Source organism: Stegodyphus dumicola, chromosome 3 (assembly GCF_044657685.1).
Source record: "Stegodyphus dumicola isolate Sdum_Otavi_A_Nest chromosome 3, ASM4465768v1".
Lineage (NCBI taxonomy): Eukaryota > Metazoa > Arthropoda > Arachnida > Araneae > Eresidae > Stegodyphus > Stegodyphus dumicola.
The window spans coordinates 206686872-206708354 of NC_140770.1; the positions used below are offsets into that span (position 1 = coordinate 206686872).

General features: G+C 33.9%; 1 protein-coding gene across 1 annotated transcript in view; it reads right to left on the reverse strand.

Moving 5' to 3' along the window:
- LOC118205970 (endoplasmic reticulum-Golgi intermediate compartment protein 1-like) overlaps window positions 1-21483 on the reverse strand; it is a 235290-nt gene that overhangs the window by 55147 nt on the left and 158660 nt on the right. The window contains exon 3 of the mRNA XM_085813805.1: window positions 7072-7160. Coding sequence (XP_085669931.1) covers window positions 7072-7160 — 89 coding nt within the window. The remainder of the gene's footprint in view (window positions 1-7071; window positions 7161-21483) is intronic.

A 21483-nucleotide genomic window follows, 5' to 3' on the forward strand; every position in this document is an offset into this window, starting at 1 on the left:
CTTTATGCTCAAGTCACCAATTAGAAATCATTAAATAAAGGAAAGTAAAGAAGCTAATTAATAACTTTGAAACATGGACTGAAAATGTTGCGTATGATAGATATATTCTGAATGAACCAATGAAGCCATCGGAAGTAAAGCAACTAATTCTTATTGAAAAATTCGTCTTTGGTGATGAAATTTTTTATTATTTTTCTCTGAATTAACTATAGAAATTAATCAGTTAATTTTAAATAATATCTTTTTTTTAAAGCCCAAAGGGAAAGGAAAGTAAAGAAGCTAATTGATAACTTTGAAACATGGACTGAAAATGTTGCGTATGATAGATATATTCTGAATGAACCAATGAAGCCATCGGAAGTAAAGCAACTAATTCTTATTGAAAAATTTGTCTTTGGTGATGAAATTTTTTATTATTTTTCTCTGAATTAACTATAGAAATTCATCAGTTAATTTTAAATAATATCTTCTTTTTAAAGCCCAAAGGGATAGCCCTTATAGTCGTTATAGTCTTATAGCCCGTTATAGTCTCAAAACGGCATTTCCTGTCGTTTCACTTTCTGCCTTGGTTCAAACTGTTGCTACCAAATATTATTGCCATGTATTATATTTAAAGAAACTAAATAATGAAGAATTTGTATGAATGCATGAATGTTTCTCGCACTCTGAAAAAACAACGGTACCTAGAACCACCAAATTTTGAATAACACAGTCCTCCAACAGAACATGGGCACTTGGAAGGCCGAATTTTGAATTTGTTTTATTATCCATTTCAAATTTTGTAAGACTTTAACAAATTTTTGATTAACAAACTCAACGATTTCAAAGCGAGCAGTGGCATAACTGTATGGGGAAGGGGGGGAAAAATCCCCAGCGCGCGAGACTGTGTATCGGAAATTCTAAAGATATACTATTTTTAAATATTTTGCGATACTGCTGTTCAATTGTGTCTGAATTTTATGTGGCTTAAATGCGAAGAACATGATATTCAATAAATAATGGTAACACACAAAACATTAAAAAAACACCCTTTTGGGCGTAATATAAATTCTGAAAGCTTTTTTCGTCCAAAGCCGCTTTGTCCCTGAAGGATTATTGTTTTCGTTTTGCGATTTTGCGTTGAATCACTATAAATGTCCGTTTCACTTTTCAAACTGTTGCTACCGAATGTTAGAGTCCTGCACTATATTTGAAGAAATTAAATAATGAAATCTCTGCATAAATGTATATCTATTTCTCGCATTCTGTTAAAACAACGGTACATAGAGCCATCGAATTTTAAATGACGTAATCCTCCTACGAATATGGACATGTGGAAGGCCAAATTTGAAATTGATTTTATTATAGATTTCATATTTTGTAAAACTTTAACAAATTTTTGCGTAACAAACTGAACAATTTAAAAACGAGCAATGGCAACACTCTGCGACAGGGAAAAATAAACCTTTTTATCTCCAGCTGGCGCTCCAGCCAGAACTGTGTACTGGAAATTCTAAAGATATGCTCATTTTAAAATTATTCTGCGACATTGCTACTGAACTGAAATTTATGGTTTAAGTGCGAAGAACATGATATTTAATAAATAAAAGTAACACACAAAACGTTAAAAAAATGCTCCTTTGGACGTAATTTAAAATATGAAACCATTCAGTCCCCCCCCCAGCTCGCAAGACTGTGGATCAGAAATTTTAAAGATATGATGTTTTTAATATTTTGTGATATTGCTGTTGAATTGAATTTTATGTGGTTTAAGTGCGAAGAACATGACATTCAATAAATAAAGGTAATCCGGTAATAACAAAAAATAAAATGCCCTTTTGAACGTAATATAAAATCTGATTGGATTATTCAATTATGGCAAAGCACACGAGGGCTATCTGCCTAATGGGAGGGATGCCTTTGTGCAAGATTTTCTAAGGGAAACTGGCTCGTATACACGTTACACATGAGGAAAACCACGAAAACGGCCATACAGCCAGCCCGTTTGCGGGATTCGAACCTCGGACCGAACTACCAGTGTTCAGCGACTTTACTGCTCGGCCGCTGGTGGGCCCTTAGCACAGTCTTGAATCAGCGATTGAATGCTTTTTTCTTGTGGAATAATTTGCCGTGAGTTTTCTGTAGAAAATACTACAGATTGCCAAATCAAACAAGATGCGTTGATTTCATTAACCAATAAGTGAAAAAATGCTTCATGTTAGTTTAAATGATTATTACTTATCTTCAGAATTTTATCAAATGTTTAGTACACACGGTATTAAGTCTGTTACTTCTGGCAGTCAAAATATGTCCAAAATTGTGGCTACATGGAAAACATATAAGGATGATACGAAAGTAAGCGTAACACGACAAACTGCTGACATTCATCCGGGACTGCTTCGTGCGTTCATTCATCAAATTGCATGGTTTATGTTGATGGATCGCATATCGAACACAGGGCTGTGTTTTCCCATTTATTTATTTTCTAATATTTTATATACATGCCTATGAAGCGAATTCTGTAAAGCAGCAGATAAAAAAAATGCTACAAAATAATGGTGTGTGTGTGTGTGTATTTAATTATGGCAAAGCACACTAATTCTATCTGCCTAAGGGAAGGGATGCCTTCGTGAAGGACTTTTTAAGGGAAACTGGCTCGTATACACGTTACACATGGGGAAAACCATGAAAACGGTCATGCAGCCAGCCCGTTCGCGGGATTCGAACCTCAGACCGAACTACCAGTGTTCAGCGTCTTTACCCCTCGGCCGCTGGTGAGCCAATATATAAAATCTGAATTTTTTTAAAAATAGTTTATGGAATCGGATATATACATATCCACTCTGTTACCCAGCTCAGTGATCTCAGTTTCTTTACTCTTATATGTTTGTAAATTATACATTTTTTGCTTTAAAAATGATTGAATTATGTTGTTTTTATCTTCCAGTTAAGGTTTGTATGCCTTTAGTAAATCTGTATGCAATATTTTTAGAATTATCAACAATTTTAAAGTTGCTTAAGTGCCATTAAGCCTTTTTTTTTATGGCGGCCATTGATTGTTTACATTTAAAACAGCAGACTAGTGGATTTGTTGCCAATCTAGAGAAACTCAGCTTTGCAACAACAAAGGTAATGCCTTCATTTATTATTGCCAATTAAATCATGCTTAATCCTTTCTGGAATTTTTTCGAGGAAATAAGTATTTAAGATTTACTTAATAATTGTTAATATAGATATTCTGAGTTTTTATGTATTTTTGCCTTCTCGCGAAGTGAGAACTGAATTAATTGAATGAGAAACACTCAATTTTCTGTGAAATCTGTTTCTTTTTTGTTTTGTTTGCTTAATTTCTTTTATACATCATTCTAGCTTTATTATAATATTTGAATACAACATGTGGCAACGATTAGATACTTCTATTCTTTAAATAATATAAATTTTGTGCATTATTAGTTATAATATGAACAAAATATAACGCTGTTAAGTGAATCTAGCGCCAGAGTGTCGCCATGGTAAACAAATACTAGAGTGAATTTTAAAGAATGCATTTATTCTATTGTGGTTTATGCGCTGTCGGCGAAGTAGATTTAATTCAATCCAATAAGTTTAAATGAAATGCAAGAAAAAACGTGTATAATTTAATATTCCGTACAAGGAAGTCATGTGGTGTACACATCAGAATTTTTCATTAGTGTGCTGCAGAAAAAACGATATTTGTTTTTGTGGTCCCTTGAAATAGTGCATTACATTGTATATTTAGGGCATAACAGCTGTGGTATTTCTTAGTTTTTAAGTGAAAATGTAATTTTAGTGACAGCCCTCAATAAGATGAGATCTGGTACTTTCGTTATTTAACTATTTATGATTAATTTAATATAACTCATGAAATTTTTATACAACTCTTTACATTTCATCGAATTTTAATGAATTATTTTATTAGTAATTTTTGTCTGTATTTCCTGACGGCCAGTCACAGAGTTCAGGCACTTCCGATTTTAGAAATTCAATCACGCTTAAAGACGAATAAGGTGAAGGAAAAAAATTAAAATAGTTATACATACACCAACTATTACATTACCAAATTACTAGCTGAAGAACTGTTAAATAACCACAGTTTATGTCAAAACTTCAAATTCATTGCCACAGCAAAATGCAACTTTATGCTCAAGTCACCAATTAGAAATCATTAAATAAAGGAAAGTAAAGAAGCTAATTAATAACTTTGAAACATGGACTGAAAATGTTGCGTATGATAGATATATTCTGAATGAACCAATGAAGCCATCGGAAGTAAAGCAACTAATTCTTATTGAAAAATTCGTCTTTGGTGATGAAATTTTTTATTATTTTTCTCTGAATTAACTATAGAAATTAATCAGTTAATTTTAAATAATATCTTTTTTTTAAAGCCCAAAGGGAAAGGAAAGTAAAGAAGCTAATTGATAACTTTGAAACATGGACTGAAAATGTTGCGTATGATAGATATATTCTGAATGAACCAATGAAGCCATCGGAAGTAAAGCAACTAATTCTTATTGAAAAATTTGTCTTTGGTGATGAAATTTTTTATTATTTTTCTCTGAATTAACTATAGAAATTCATCAGTTAATTTTAAATAATATCTTCTTTTTAAAGCCCAAAGGGATAGCCCTTATAGTCGTTATAGTCTTATAGCCCGTTATAGTCTCAAAACGGCATTTCCTGTCGTTTCACTTTCTGCCTTGGTTCAAACTGTTGCTACCAAATATTATTGCCATGTATTATATTTAAAGAAACTAAATAATGAAGAATTTGTATGAATGCATGAATGTTTCTCGCACTCTGAAAAAACAACGGTACCTAGAACCACCAAATTTTGAATAACACAGTCCTCCAACAGAACATGGGCACTTGGAAGGCCGAATTTTGAATTTGTTTTATTATCCATTTCAAATTTTGTAAGACTTTAACAAATTTTTGATTAACAAACTCAACGATTTCAAAGCGAGCAGTGGCATAACTGTATGGGGAAGGGGGGGAAAAATCCCCAGCGCGCGAGACTGTGTATCGGAAATTCTAAAGATATACTATTTTTAAATATTTTGCGATACTGCTGTTCAATTGTGTCTGAATTTTATGTGGCTTAAATGCGAAGAACATGATATTCAATAAATAATGGTAACACACAAAACATTAAAAAAACACCCTTTTGGGCGTAATATAAATTCTGAAAGCTTTTTTCGTCCAAAGCCGCTTTGTCCCTGAAGGATTATTGTTTTCGTTTTGCGATTTTGCGTTGAATCACTATAAATGTCCGTTTCACTTTTCAAACTGTTGCTACCGAATGTTAGAGTCCTGCACTATATTTGAAGAAATTAAATAATGAAATCTCTGCATAAATGTATATCTATTTCTCGCATTCTGTTAAAACAACGGTACATAGAGCCATCGAATTTTAAATGACGTAATCCTCCTACGAATATGGACATGTGGAAGGCCAAATTTGAAATTGATTTTATTATAGATTTCATATTTTGTAAAACTTTAACAAATTTTTGCGTAACAAACTGAACAATTTAAAAACGAGCAATGGCAACACTCTGCGACAGGGAAAAATAAACCTTTTTATCTCCAGCTGGCGCTCCAGCCAGAACTGTGTACTGGAAATTCTAAAGATATGCTCATTTTAAAATTATTCTGCGACATTGCTACTGAACTGAAATTTATGGTTTAAGTGCGAAGAACATGATATTTAATAAATAAAAGTAACACACAAAACGTTAAAAAAATGCTCCTTTGGACGTAATTTAAAATATGAAACCATTCAGTCCCCCCCCCAGCTCGCAAGACTGTGGATCAGAAATTTTAAAGATATGATGTTTTTAATATTTTGTGATATTGCTGTTGAATTGAATTTTATGTGGTTTAAGTGCGAAGAACATGACATTCAATAAATAAAGGTAATCCGGTAATAACAAAAAATAAAATGCCCTTTTGAACGTAATATAAAATCTGATTGGATTATTCAATTATGGCAAAGCACACGAGGGCTATCTGCCTAATGGGAGGGATGCCTTTGTGCAAGATTTTCTAAGGGAAACTGGCTCGTATACACGTTACACATGAGGAAAACCACGAAAACGGCCATACAGCCAGCCCGTTTGCGGGATTCGAACCTCGGACCGAACTACCAGTGTTCAGCGACTTTACTGCTCGGCCGCTGGTGGGCCCTTAGCACAGTCTTGAATCAGCGATTGAATGCTTTTTTCTTGTGGAATAATTTGCCGTGAGTTTTCTGTAGAAAATACTACAGATTGCCAAATCAAACAAGATGCGTTGATTTCATTAACCAATAAGTGAAAAAATGCTTCATGTTAGTTTAAATGATTATTACTTATCTTCAGAATTTTATCAAATGTTTAGTACACACGGTATTAAGTCTGTTACTTCTGGCAGTCAAAATATGTCCAAAATTGTGGCTACATGGAAAACATATAAGGATGATACGAAAGTAAGCGTAACACGACAAACTGCTGACATTCATCCGGGACTGCTTCGTGCGTTCATTCATCAAATTGCATGGTTTATGTTGATGGATCGCATATCGAACACAGGGCTGTGTTTTCCCATTTATTTATTTTCTAATATTTTATATACATGCCTATGAAGCGAATTCTGTAAAGCAGCAGATAAAAAAAATGCTACAAAATAATGGTGTGTGTGTGTGTGTATTTAATTATGGCAAAGCACACTAATTCTATCTGCCTAAGGGAAGGGATGCCTTCGTGAAGGACTTTTTAAGGGAAACTGGCTCGTATACACGTTACACATGGGGAAAACCATGAAAACGGTCATGCAGCCAGCCCGTTCGCGGGATTCGAACCTCAGACCGAACTACCAGTGTTCAGCGTCTTTACCCCTCGGCCGCTGGTGAGCCAATATATAAAATCTGAATTTTTTTAAAAATAGTTTATGGAATCGGATGCCCCCCCCCCCCCCCGTTAAAACCAATCTAACATTCTAGATTGGAAGACCTTCACTGTACAGCCAGAAATCGTGCATCTTTTTACAGTAAATTAATTTAACTCAATTTTTTCATAATCAAATACTTACCTGTACAGTGTAATCTCGGCAGGCTTATGTTTAGGTGAACCAAGATGCGATCATTATCACCAGGATTGTCCACAAAAAGCTCGCTCTTCCTGTTAAGAGAAAAAACACGAGTGAGGTTTCACTTATATCAAAAAAGGTCTACCTAAGTTGTAGACTCATAACATACATAATTTTTTCTCATATTTTGACATTTTCACCTCATTAAGTAGAATATCCCTATACACACTCATATGCATATACATGTCATAATAAATGCACAAAGGAAAAACGGAACACTGTCGATGCGTGATTAGATCCATATTGAAGAAGAATTTTGATTGCGTAGTATTTAAAGAACTTGGCAGTCGAGGCAGTTTTAATTCCATTTTTATTTCCAATTGATATTTGTGGCCACAATCACTTGGCACTCTAGTCGTGCCTTTCCACAGAAGATTTACATTTTTGATATTGTTAAGATAGAAAGCAAGCCAGCGAAATTACATCTTAGCAAAGTAGAGAGCAAAAGCTGAAGTGCGTAGTTATGAAAGATGGAAGCACGCAAAGAGAAAAGTTTTGGTTTACAATTCGGTGATTGGTCGTCAAGAGGCATCTGGTATTAACGGTTACGTAAGATCGCATGATTAATTTGAATGACACAATGCAGATAAGTTATTACGATTTTAGAATAGAGAGGAAGAATTAATGTTTATAGTTATATTATAATTCTGATTCATATAATTTTATGTTACATATTCCCCCCTTCAAAAAGAAAAAGGCGTAGCGACAAAGAAGCCTTTTTTAAAGAGAAAGAGTTAAAGCACTAGCAAATGTAAAAAAAAAAAAAAAAATCATTAAATTTTTGTCCTGTAAAGTATAATTTATAATTTATAAATATCAAATTTTTTAAATAAATTTTTCATTTTTAGAGTCCTATTGAATTTTTCAGCATTTCAGTCCAAAAAGTCTTTTTGTTTGAGAATTCACATAATCATAATTCTTCAGAGAAGGTTCTTGTTATTACAGAATATCACAAAATAAACTTTTACATAATCATTACTTATAATTAAATGTAATGCACATAAATATTTATGATACTTATTTCTATACTGATAAATTATATTTTAACAGCATATAATAGGAGTAAGCTTCAGAAAATATGGTTTCACCGTTATTATCTTTCATTTGCAATTCCTGATTTTACCAAACTGGAAGCCTCGCAATACTTCTAAACAAACATATCCATCAATAGGGCTATCCTCTTGAGTTAACCAGTGTGTTCTCTGCACTGGTGGCCCAGGGTGCCTAGACAGTTACTTCAAAAGGCCTCCGTTCCTTACATTAAGGTAACTGGCCTTTGAGAACTGCACTAATACATTCCATAATAAAAAAAATATAATAATAATAATATAAAAAATTTACATGCATTCATAAAATGAGAGCCTCCAACATTATCTTGCATGAAGAGGGTAAAAGGAACAACTGTACAGAGGTAATTACAGGCCTCTGTTGAAGGAACCAGTACACCCTCATCATACTATACTTAACACACAATAACCCATAAATTTTAACATGCATTTACCATAATTTCATATTACGTATCTGTAATAATTTGACTTATTTTTTACACCTACTTCATTTTTAGAATAATTATAAAATTCGTAATCAAAATTCTCAACAAATTTTCAAAACATAAAAACTTATCTTAATATATTTCCCTATGAATAATTTAAATAGCTTAAAATTCGTTACTTAATTTGCTCACACATAATTATGAAAAATTAGAAAAGTTAATGAACAAGAATTTCAGATTTTCTCAAAACAAATTGCAGAAATTTTAACTAAAGTTGAAATGAAAACTATTGAATCCGCAGCACATTAAATAATTTAGTTCCAGAGCTAGATTCACACGAATGTAATAATTTTGAGCTGTTGAAAAAGCGGAAGTGCAAATAATTTTCTGTCGCACATACTTGCGAAGACTAACTCAGATCGACTTTGAACCCGCTATAATGCTTAATTCCTAAACGGTAATTCACTGATGATTTCCTTTTTCACTAGCATTCGAACTTCTCAATTTATCGAGAGATTACTTTCAATCTGTAAACACTACGCGTGATTATTCTTTTGAAGCACTTTCAAAACACCATAGTAGAAGAATAATCTGTTATTTTTTAAACACTGAAAAAACAAACTTGATGATTTACTTCTTTCACATTATCTTGGATTTATCACAAAACGATGATTTAAAGAGCTGAATTAAATTTTCCATTGAGGTTTCAGGCTGCAGGAAACTATCCTTACCGGCTTAATTGTCATAATAAATGCACAAAGGAAAAACGGAACACTGTCGATGCGTGATTAGATCCATATTGAAGAAGAATTTTGATTGCGTAGTATTTAAAGAACTTGGCAGTCGAGGCAGTTTTAATTCCATTTTTATTTCCAATTGATATTTGTGGCCACAATCACTTGGCACTCTAGTCGTGCCTTTCCACAGAAGATTTACATTTTTGATATTGTTAAGATAGAAAGCAAGCCAGCGAAATTACATCTTAGCAAAGTAGAGAGCAAAAGCTGAAGTGCGTAGTTATGAAAGATGGAAGCACGCGAAGAGAAAAGTTTTGGTTTACAATTCGGTGATTGGTCGTCCAGAGGCATCTGGTATTAACGGTTACGTAAGATCGCATGATTAATTTGAATGACGCAATGCAGATAAGTTATTACGATTTTAGAATAGAGAGGAAGAATTAATGTTTATAGTTATACTATAATTCTGATTCATATAATTTTATCTTACATATATATATACACATACTATACATATATTGAGCTATTGAGCTCTAGACACGAAGTAAGCACTTAGAATAGAGTTGGGCAAAGCCGGCCCTTCTCATAGCTTAAAATCCGGCCCGTTATGAAATCATTATGCAACATTTTCATCTCCTTCGTACCCAATTTTATACGTCAAATCAACAGCACGAGTGAGCTGATTAAGGGGGGGATTAACGACTTTACTGAATTGCGAGATGAGGAATTGGTTAAATGATTTTTCCTTATATGCTGACATATTTTTTATTTATTTGAGTGAATTACATTGCATCACAAGGAACAAAAATAATACGCGTTTAATATACATTAAAAATACATACAATTCATGAAAAAATTTATTTGCTGAAAATTTAAATAAGAAATAGTTAAATCAGTTTTCAGCATTGGAATCAAGACAAAAAAAAATTTGAGGTTAGATTGTAAGGATCTTAAGTTTTACTAACGTTTATTTTTATTTTAAATCTTTACTATCACTTCTTATTTTCTACTTCCGGCCAGAATTAAAAGCTTTAAATTATTTATGCAAATTTGTCTGGCGAACGCCAAGTACTTAAGTTGTGGCTTTTTGCCAAGCGAGAGAGAGGAAGGAGTTAGTCGAAGCAGGCCGCTTACCTTAGCAGTTTTACTCAGTTGCTGGTTGCCTTCGAGGCCAGAGGTTTAATCCTGGTGATAATTTTTAAACGTATTGTAGTGTTAACAGTTCTCTGTACTACATAAGGCTTCCTGTTAATATAAGGCCAATCTTCCACGTAGGCCCTTGTTTATTATTCAAAAGTTAAGTTAGAGTTTAGTTAAATATTATTTATATTCTTACGTTCAGACCACAAGTAGTTGGTCTCTGTATTCCGAAGTACGGAAATTATTGTAAAGAGTGAAAAATAAAGGCTTTCGTATACCCTTCCCGTGTATCTTGTCTACTTCCCACATTTATTGAAAATAGCTTTAGTAAGTTCCCTGTTCCGAGTCAGGTCCTTGCATGTTCCCAAAGAAAGTAAGGCGGAACATTGAACCTGATAGTGGCGCCCAACGAAGAAGAATAACCATGGCCGAGTTTCAAGAAGAACCTGTGCTGCCTGCAGAAGCGGCTCAGAATCCAGAAATGCCAGCTGCCGCCCTGGAAGGATTTGGTTACATCGTCCAGACCATGCGCGCTTCGATGAAACCAGAAGCAACATTTAATGGAAACTCACCGGTAACCAGTTTTTTGGAAAAATTGGAGGACCACTTCATGATGTATCCCGTGCACGAGTTCCAAAAAGTCACATTAGCTACCAGCGGGGCTTGAGGGGCCAAGCGCTTAATTGGTTCAAATGTATAGGCAGAAGTCTCTTGGGTCAAGCAGGAAGTCCCACCTATACTTACGAAAATTTCAAGACTGCCCTAGTAAAAGCCTTCCCTGTCGTAAGGGATCGTGCGAAATTAGAAACGGAACTTTTCAGCATATATCAGCAAAGAATCGAAAATCTCTCAAGCTTTATTTTAAGAAAAATTCACGTCTTGAAACTCTTGTATGGAAACCGTCCGGATCCTGAGATAATTCAAGTGATTTTGCCGAGGTTACTTCCCCAAGTACAAGACTTTATTGAATTAAGGAATCCGACTACACTGGAAAAATTATTTGAGCTAGCAATCCAGTTTGAAAGTAGAAGAACGGCGGACATTGAAAGAAGACGCCAATATCAAAAACGAAACCAATTTGGTGAGCCAAGACCACAGCGAAGTCAAGCACACGGCTACGGAAGCAAAGCGAATCAGTGGGCAAGGAAACCCGAGCATCCAAAAACAGCCGGTGAACGTCGACAGTTCAATAGCAATCCAGAAAAAAAGTCTCAAGGCCAGTGGAAAAAGAAGGAAAGCATGGAAATGAAAAATGATTTAAACTAAAACGGATTTCTGCTGACGGGAGGGTGCGGAAATCCGAAGGCCAAGAAAACCCCTCTTCCTTCAAGTTAAATACAGTAATGGTGAAAAATTTGACTCTTCCGAAGATTGAAGTGTTGGTGAATAATATCCCAGCCACCGCACTCCTGGATACAGGCGCGCAGTGCTCCTGTGTGGCAGAAGATTTTTTTAGGAAGTATTTTCGTAAATATCGCATATATAATTCGGATAATACGACAGTGTTAGCTGCGAAAGGAGAAAGATGTAAGTGCATAGGTAAATTACCGCTATACGTCCGTATCAAGGACGAACAAGTTTCATAGTAAAGAATCTGCAAGCACATATTATCTTAGGAATAGATTTTCTTTCAGAGGCACAAGCAACGCTGGATTTTAATGAAGCGTCCTTTAAGCTGACGATGAAACCAGTTCCAGAAGAAAAGGCTGAACCGCCGATGTAAAACCTTGACCACCTGCCTAATGAAGAGCAATGAAGAATCCGACAAGTGGATCCGGCACGGCAGGCACAAGCTCCAGAGGTGGAACAACGACAAGTACAAGGGCAAGCCATTAGGAGGCAGGAGCAATTGAAAAGAAAGTTTCCCCGCTGGAAAATTGAAGGTAACAAGAAAAAGAAGCCGTTCCACGGTCCAGAAAAGAGAGCTCACGAACACCCCCAGAATGAAGAAGGGAGAAGTACGACGAATGCAAAGAAAGCCAGGAGAAATAACGGCAACTATAACCCGGCTCCCAAACGGAAGATCTACTCATCGGACAGGACTCTCCGCAGCAAATGTCGCCGAACTGCGGAAGGGCCACCAGCGGCGGAGGAAAAGGTACAAGGAAAATCTGAACGGCCAGCAACGTGGTCCAAGCAGGAACGCGAAAGAAGTGTTCCGGTTCCGCCAAGACCAGCTGCCATCAAACGGCCAAGACCACAGGCAGAGGCGAAAAAGAAGGTATTCAAGGGTGACCGAACTGGAGAAAAAAGAAAGCTTCCAGAGGAAGGCACTGAAGGCCGAGCCCGCACAAGAAGGAGGATAAATCAAACTAGAATCTGCGCTACCTTCCAGGACTGGGCTCAGAAAAGAATGTCCGAATATCACAAAGATAAGTAAAATGTTATGTTACTTTGCAAACTTAAGTTAATCTTTCATTCTTACTGCAAGTGGCAGATTTCAAGAAGTTTTACCTCATGTGAGGTCTACCTTTATCGCCAAAAAGGCGAGAAATGAGTTGTTACCGATTTTGGTATTATGTTTTTCAATTACTCGCGCGTAAAACTAAAGTTGATGTATAATAGGAATTTGTGAATACTTAAATATTGTAAAAGTTATTGTATAAATTTTATTTAAAACATTCTGGCAAGAAAGAAGTTTTAGTCTGAAAGACTTTTTGAAATGTAGTATTTCAATGTAGAAGAATTGGCACTTGCTTGGAAAAGAATAGAAGTTAACAATGTACTACTAATGTATGTTTTAAAATGCGTAAAATTAACGGCATGTTAATATGTTCTTATATACAATGTGAACTGTTATTTTAAATGTTAAGAAATACTATGATATGGTAAAAGTGAAAGTAATGCAAAAAAAAATTTTAAAACTTATTCGTGTGACTGAAAAAAGACCAAATTATGGTGAATATGTGTTAAAGGTTGAATGAATGTAGTTAGGCTCTCTGACGCTACACTTCAGAGTTAGCCACTTTCAGAATAGTACCTCAGGGTTTAGAGTTGAAGATAGGGTGTGTTACGAGGTCTTGTTATGTTGAATTTTAACACGTTAGTGTTTTGATTGTAGGAGGCAGTGTTGAACACGTATACATAAACACATTCGTGTTTGGTGTTCTTTTACAACACATGTCAGAGAGCACGGGGAGAGATAATTAAAATAAAGTCATGAATGAAATAAGAATGTTAAGAGAAATGTAAATATTTATGTTACTTGCCATTTCATTGTGTAACATTTCATTAAACTAGTTTTCCTTCCAGATCTCTGGAAGGAACCAGATTTGAATAAAAGCTCCTGTTTAGATGCAGTACAGATGAAAAAAAATTGTGTCCTGGGAGCTGCTATTGTAAAAACAAATTTCTTTCTTTTAAATTTCTAGTTTCTAGTGAGAAATGTTTGTAAAAGATTGGCCTCCCGTTAGATTCTAGAGCTAAAAGTTTTCAACAAGGTCGTTTTAGACCTCAGTTTCAAACTAATTAACTCTGGCGGGAAGTACGTAAGGATCTTAAGTTTTACTAACGTTTATTTTTATTTTAAATCTTTACTATCACTTCTTATTTTCTACTTCCGGCCAGAATTAAAAGCTTTAAATTATTTATGCAAATTTGTCTGGCGAACGCCAAGTACTTAAGTTGTGGCTTTTTGCCAAGGGAGAGAGAGGACGGAGTTAGTCGAAGCAGGCCGCTTACCTTAGCAGTTTTACTCAGTTGCTGGTTGCCTTCTAGGCCATAGGTTTAATCCTCGTGATAATTTTTAAACGTATTGTAGTGTTAACAGTTCTCTGTACTACATAAGGCTTCCTGTTAATATAAGGCTAATCTTCCACGTAGGCCCTTGTTTATTATTCAAAAGTTAAGTTAGAGTTTAGTTAAATATTTTTATATTCTTACGTTCAGACCACAAGTAGTTGGTCTCTGTATTCCGAAGTACGGAAATTATTGTAAAGAGTGAAAAATAAAGGCTTTCGTATACCCTTCCCGTGTATCTTGTCTACTTCCCACATTTATTGAACATAGCTTTAGTAAGCTCCCTGTTCCGAGTCAGGTCCTTGCATGTTCCCAAAGAAAGTAAGGCGGAACATTGAACCTGATAAGATTAGGTTATTTAATTACGGCAAAGCCTCGAGAGCTATCTGCCTAAAGGGAGGGATGCCTTCGTGGAGGACTTTCTAAGGGAAACTGGCTCATATACACGTTACACATGGAGAAAACACCCATGCAGCCAGCCTGTTCGAAGGATTCGAACCTCGTGCCGAACTACCAGTGTTCAGCGACTTTACCGTTTGGCCGCTGGTGGGCGAAAAAATTTGAGAAATGATTATTTTGGTAAATATTGGAAAACAGTTACATGTTGAATTTCGCAGAAGATCTAAAGACTGAAATAACTGAAAAATATTTGTCATTTATAAGTGTGCCTTTTAATTTCAAGGTACAGGATTCTCAACTCAGATGGAATTAGAACTGACTGATTTACAGTCAGATCACTTGTTAAAGGAAAAATTTCATTCAAATGGATTAACAGCTTAAACATGGTTCTCCTAATGCTGATAAATTCAAAATTTTCTGGATTATGTCAAAAAGTGTTTAGTTTTATTTGAATCGACATATTTATGTGATCCGTTAATGAAGTACAAGAAAAATAAATATTGATTAGAAATCACTGAAGAAAATTTACATTCGCTGTTAAGGATTATTAAGTGAAGTTGCAACCTAATTTGGATGAAATAATCGCAATTAATTAATAAAAGTTTTTAAAACAAAACATTTGAAAAAATTTAAATGTTAGATTAACCATCGATGGATTTTTTTTTTTTTTTTTTTTTTTTAAATATTTCTAGAAACTTAAGTGAATATTTTATATTTCATTCGTTGACTCGCACGCAGAGCCACTGTGATCCCGTGTTCTCCGTCTGCAGCTTATTTAAGGGGATGGTGGACCTTTAAAAATTAGTTTTTTAAGTTTTTGTGTTTTTCAACAAGAAATTTTATACATAATACGGATTATAAACATCAGTTTATAAAATATATGTTCAAATTTTCAATTTATTTTAAATTAAAAAATTTTAAAGCAAATAATAAATTACTTTAATTATATATTTAAAATGCTCCATGCACGCTAATTTTCAATATTTTTTTCTTTAAGTTAGTTATAAAGTTTGACAAAAGGTTTTGTGTATCCGTTATTAAATATGATGACTCAGAAATTTTTAAAAAGGATTTTTGTAAACTTAAACCCGATTTTCGGGAAAATGTCACCTTTTGTTAAACATTATCACAAGTTTAAACTTCTTAAGTTAAATTAAATTAAATTAATAGCTGTCAATACTGACATTTCTAGCCTTTTTTTTTTAGAAATAAGCACTTATTTTTGGCAAATGTATAAATTATTTCATCAGTAAATAACTTGAAATACATTTTTAAAAATTTTCTCCAAAATTTAAAGGGAAACGTTTACGTTGCTTACACATTTTAAATGCTTGTAACTTCTTTAAAAATTAGAATATTTTAACTCGGTTTTTTGCATACGATGTAATTACTTATATGGAATATTATGAGAGTAAAAAAACAAATTCAATATTTTGGTTGATTTTAGCTATTTTAAAGTCCCCCGTACCCCTTTAAAAAAAAAAAAAAAAAAAAAAATGAAAATTGCATTATATGTTATTTTATATTGCATTAAAAAAAATTAGGGCCGGGATATCCTCGCGTCATGGCAAACAATAGAAGTACCGCAAAAGAACGTTATTCACACATCATCGCACTTTGCGACGCCTCTGCCTGCATGATGCCCTAAAAAATATCTTTTTGGCCTGTGAGTATCTTTAATTTAGATATTTAACTCAATGTAATAAGCCTTTAAACAGGGCCGGGAGGAGAATGTGGCACTTGCCTCAGGTGAACAAATGGAAGGGCCGCCAAATTAGCTATTCTATCAAAAATTCAGAAATTTATTTTTAAAACTTATGATTTTAAACTTCTGATTTCGGAATACATCAGTGAATATTAAAAGAATTTTGTGTTATAAACAACCCAGATAAAAAAAGAAAAACTAACAGCATTTATTTATTCTCAAACGACATGAGCTTTCACAATAGTGTATATATTTTCTAACATTAAAATTTGTTATTGAAAGTAGCTTTAAGGAACTAATTATGCTTTATGTACCGAATTGTATAGGTCAGGGGTCGGCAACCTGCGGCTCGCGAGCCACATGCGGCTCTTTGGATGTGAAGCTGCGGCTCTTTAGTTCCATACGCAAATATTATTTATTTTATCAAAAAAAAAAAAAAAAACAGAGAAGAACTGAAGAAGAGCATCGAGAATTCAAGCGGGACGCAGTCGTTCGCTTTCATATGCAACTCAAATGGCCTTCCGACTTCTCTCATTTGCCTCAAAAAAACTCGCACACAATAAGAAATCAAATTTAGAGAGACACTTCACTAAAAAAACATACTCAGTTTGCTAGTAAATATCCAGCCGGCAAAGAATGAAAGAAAGCTGTCTACGAACTCAAAAAACAAAAACAGCAATCAAGTTCCATGTTAAGAAACTGGACGCAATCTACAAGTAATAATATTACAAATTATTATATTAATCTGGCAAACTTCGCAGTATCATTAGAAATTGAAAAAGGAAAAAAAAGGCAAACCATTCACAGATGGTGAGTATGTCAAAGATTGCTTCATACGTGCATCTGAAGAACTGTTTTGTGATTTCAAAAACAAACCAGAAGTCTTGAAAAAAATCAAAGATTTGCCACTATCCGCTAAAACAGTACAAGATAGAATAGCTAAAATGTTTTCAAATGTAACATATTTGCAGGTGGAAGATATTCAGCTTTCTTCTGCCTTATCAATTGCTATAGATGAGTCTTGCGACATAAAAGACACGGCACCAAGTTGTCCTTTTTGTCAGGTATATGTCTTCCCAAGATCCAAAAGAAGAACTTATGTGATTGCTACCGCTCTCGGGACAAAATAGAGGGGAAGATATAGCGAATGCCGTGCAAAAATGCCTAAAAGACAAAAAGATCGATTTAAATACTAAAATCGTTTCAACAGAAACTGACGGAGCCAGAAGTATGACAGGAAAAAAATAAAGGGGCAACAACGATTCTTCAGAGCAAAATAAACCACGAAATTGTTACGTTTCACTGCATAATACACCAAGAAGCGCTTTGTGCCCAAACATTTCCGCCCGAAATAGTCGAGGTCATGAATTTGGTGATCAATTGTTAACAGCATCTTGTCAAAAGCATTGTACCATCGTCAGTTTAAAGAATTCTTAAAGGAAATGAAGACTTAGTATTCCGACCTCCTTCTTCACAATAAAGTGCGATGGCTTTCCAAATGAAAGGTGTTGAAACGTTCTGCTCAGTGCTTGAATGAAATAAATACATTCCTAAATGAAAAAAGCATTAATCCCCCTGAATTAGAGAACGACAAATGGTTGCAAGAATTCTACTTTATGGTGGATGTCACAGCGAAATTAAATGAGTTGAATCTAAAATTGCAAGGAAAGGGAAACCCAGCCTATGTTTTAGAAGAAGAATAGGTTTGTTTTGAAAAAAAAAAAAAAAAATTCTTTTTGCAGAAGATATTCAGAGCGGTAAATTAATTCATTTTCAATTTCTAAAGGACTATCGCAATAAAACCACTGCATCTGTTGACATGAATTACTTCAGCACAGTTACAAAAAAATTAAAGATGAATTTGCTGACAGATTTGAGCAATTCAAAACCAACAAAATCACTCTAACATTCATAGTAAATCCTCTGAACACAAATAGTTACGAAATCCACATTGAGCCATTTGGAATTGATACTGAATCTCTAAAAATGCAATTGATCGATTTAAAAAGTAAAGCTTTGTGGAGTGGAAAATTTACAGAGTTGAAAAGCAAGTTGGAAGAGTTGGAGGTCTACAAATGAATGTATGTAATGCAACAAAAGTGGACAGCTTTAAAAGAAATGCCGCAAATTGAGGCACTTATATTCGACTCATGGAATACTCTTCCAGATTGCTACAGTGAGGTGAAGAAGTTGGCATTTGGAGTGCTGACTATCTTTGACATATTTTTGCGAGCAAACGTTCTCTTGCATGAATATAATTAAAAGTACAGTATGAAGTTAACTAACAAATAAAAATTTAGAGTCGTGTTTGAAACTTAAAACAACCAGTTATGAGCCAAATTTATCCAAACTTTCTAAAACCATGCAAAGCCAACGCTCCCATTGAATTTGTTTGCTCAATTGTTTTTTTTTTTTTTTTTTTTTATTTATTTATTTATTTATTTATTTATTTATTTTTTATTTATTTATTTATTTATTTTTTTACTAAAGTACAAGTTAGTGTTGTAAGTAAATGTTTAATTGTTTAAATTTTTTACTTAAATAATAAGTAATTATCTAATAATGCCATATATATATATTATCTAATTTGTTGTGAAAAACACTATTTATATATGAATAAATATATATTTTTCTTATGAATAAATAGAAATTTTTTTCTTATGAATGAATAGATTAGTTTTTGTTTATCAAAAAACTTTATTCATGCGAGTACTATTTACTGTTGGCAAGAAAAAATTTCGTGGCTCTTTAAAAGCTTTGAAATTTTGTAAATTGTAATTTTTGACTATTCCGACTCAAAAGGTTGCCGACCCCTGGTATAGGTAAATAAATAATCTTGCATTGTATGCATATGCGCACATTTACCGCTTTGCCTCAGGTGTAAAAATATGTAGGCACGGCTCTGCCTTTTAATATAGTTAAATACATCTCAGATAATACAACATTTAGAAGAATGTTAGCGATGGTGGGCGGTTGGTAGATTGAAAGATGCTCAGTTATAGTCAGATGTTCAAAAGTTTTAAAATCTCATCACTGGAAATGTTAGTCATAGAGAAAGGTCAGTATCGTCCAAGGACTAATACTGCATACAAAGACCGCTGTCAGTTTCTGCTCACCTCTGACTTCGTAGTAGCCAATGCTGCAAAAATAATATGCAGAATTTCTAATTACCAAGAACAAGAAAGTGCCATGAATACAAGCTTATTAATTTTAATATGTCCCATTAGTTTCTTCTTCCGACTGTAGCTCAAATGAGGGTAGAGTTTCTTGAAATGGAGCTCAAATGATTGAATCCAGGTTCTCTTAATCGCTAATCAGTTTAAATACTGATTCTCAAAGTACTTTTATTTGGAGAAAAACTGGAATATGCAAATTTTCAAAAGAACGTTGGTCATCAATTTTTCATAATGATGATTTCCTAACTTGAAAAAGAAACATAAAAATGGCAGCACTCACTTTTACACTAACAGCATAGATTTCATTACCAACAGTGAAGATATCATTAGACTGAACTAGAGAACAATCTGCATATGAATTCTGATGAATATGTCTGAAATGTCTTTGGACGCCAAGTAGCAACACTCTTCACTCTCTGGAGCCTTTAGGAGCTCAGGTTGGTCCTCTTAGAGGAGTATATATAAATCCTACAGTTTTGTTCAGATTAAATATTTCTTTCCATAAATCCCAATGTAACATAAAGTTTCTTAAATTAAATTAACCTCAAATTTTGAACAGCAAAGCAATATGAACCCCAAAAAATTTACACGTAAAACGAGAATGGATCCAGAAATGATAACAACACAAATTTTCGCATTATCAAAATATTCCTAACCAAACTTCATGCAATACACTTTTTTTAATGACTGAAATACCACAAAATTACAAAGTGAAAAATGCAGATTATTCATAAACTATTCGATTCGGATATTCCCTGGATTGGATTATTTAATTATGGCAAAGCACACGAGGGCTATCTGCCTAAAGAGAGAAATGCCTTCGTGGAGGACTTTCAAAGGGAAACTGACTCGTATACACGTTACACATGGGAAAAACCACGAAAACGCCCATGCATCCAGCCTGTTCGCGGAATTCGAACCTCGGACCGAACTACCAGTGTTCCGCGTCTTTACCACTCGGCCGCTGGTGAGCCCGGATATTCCCCGATTATCAACTTAGATTACAGAGCATTATTCTAATTTCAGGAGGATGGCTGTTTGTAGCTTAATTAACTCCAATTAAATATCATAGATTTGAACTTTCATACAGTGCATGTTTTGAAAATCGCCATTTTGCATACTATTATATATATATATATATATATATAAGTTTTTCAACTACATCTTAATTCATTGGATTTTCTGTTTAAAAGTAAACATTTAAACAATAATAATAATAAAAAAAAAACCTTTTTGTTTTTCACTTCCGTTTTCAATTCTTTTAAAAGGGTTAGAATTCTCTTTATTTAAGATTGTTCTAATGTTCCTCATTAGAATTTATTTTTTTCCTTGCTTTCGGGAAGGGCCATAATTTTCGAGTGAACTATTATAATTTAAATACATTGAAATGGTTCATCGGCTAATTCTGGAACAGAAAAGCAAGGATTTTTGTGTAGAAGAGAGATTTCAATTAATTTCAAAGTTCCCCTGATGAAGTGACATTGATTGAATTCTTCTTCTGTTTTTGTTTATTTTCCTTTAAATTTCATAATTTGTGAAGAGGGTTTTTGCTTGTTTGAAATGTTTTGGCTTTAACATTTTTTAATTTAATTTTTAATTTAATTTTTTATTGCATTTCTATGATTAATTGAAATTTATAAATTTCAATTTCTGGTCTTTGTGAAACATTAGTTCTCATTTCTTACTTTATGTCTTTAATGTTAATTTTTCTGCACGTGTCCAGGAAAGTACACCGAAAACTTTAAATTAGGCAAAACAATAACCTTATATTTGGCGTAGATTTTAATCAAAATTTTATCGATTTCGAGGGCGAAGAGAGCGCAGCTCCCTCTTCTTCCTTTATTTTTTCAGAGGGGGGTTACATCTAAAAATTTTATTTTAGAGGTTTAAAAGTATAAAAATTTAGCAAAATCACAGACCCAATATTTGAACGACGTTAATGTTTTTCCGCCTACACAAATAATCGAA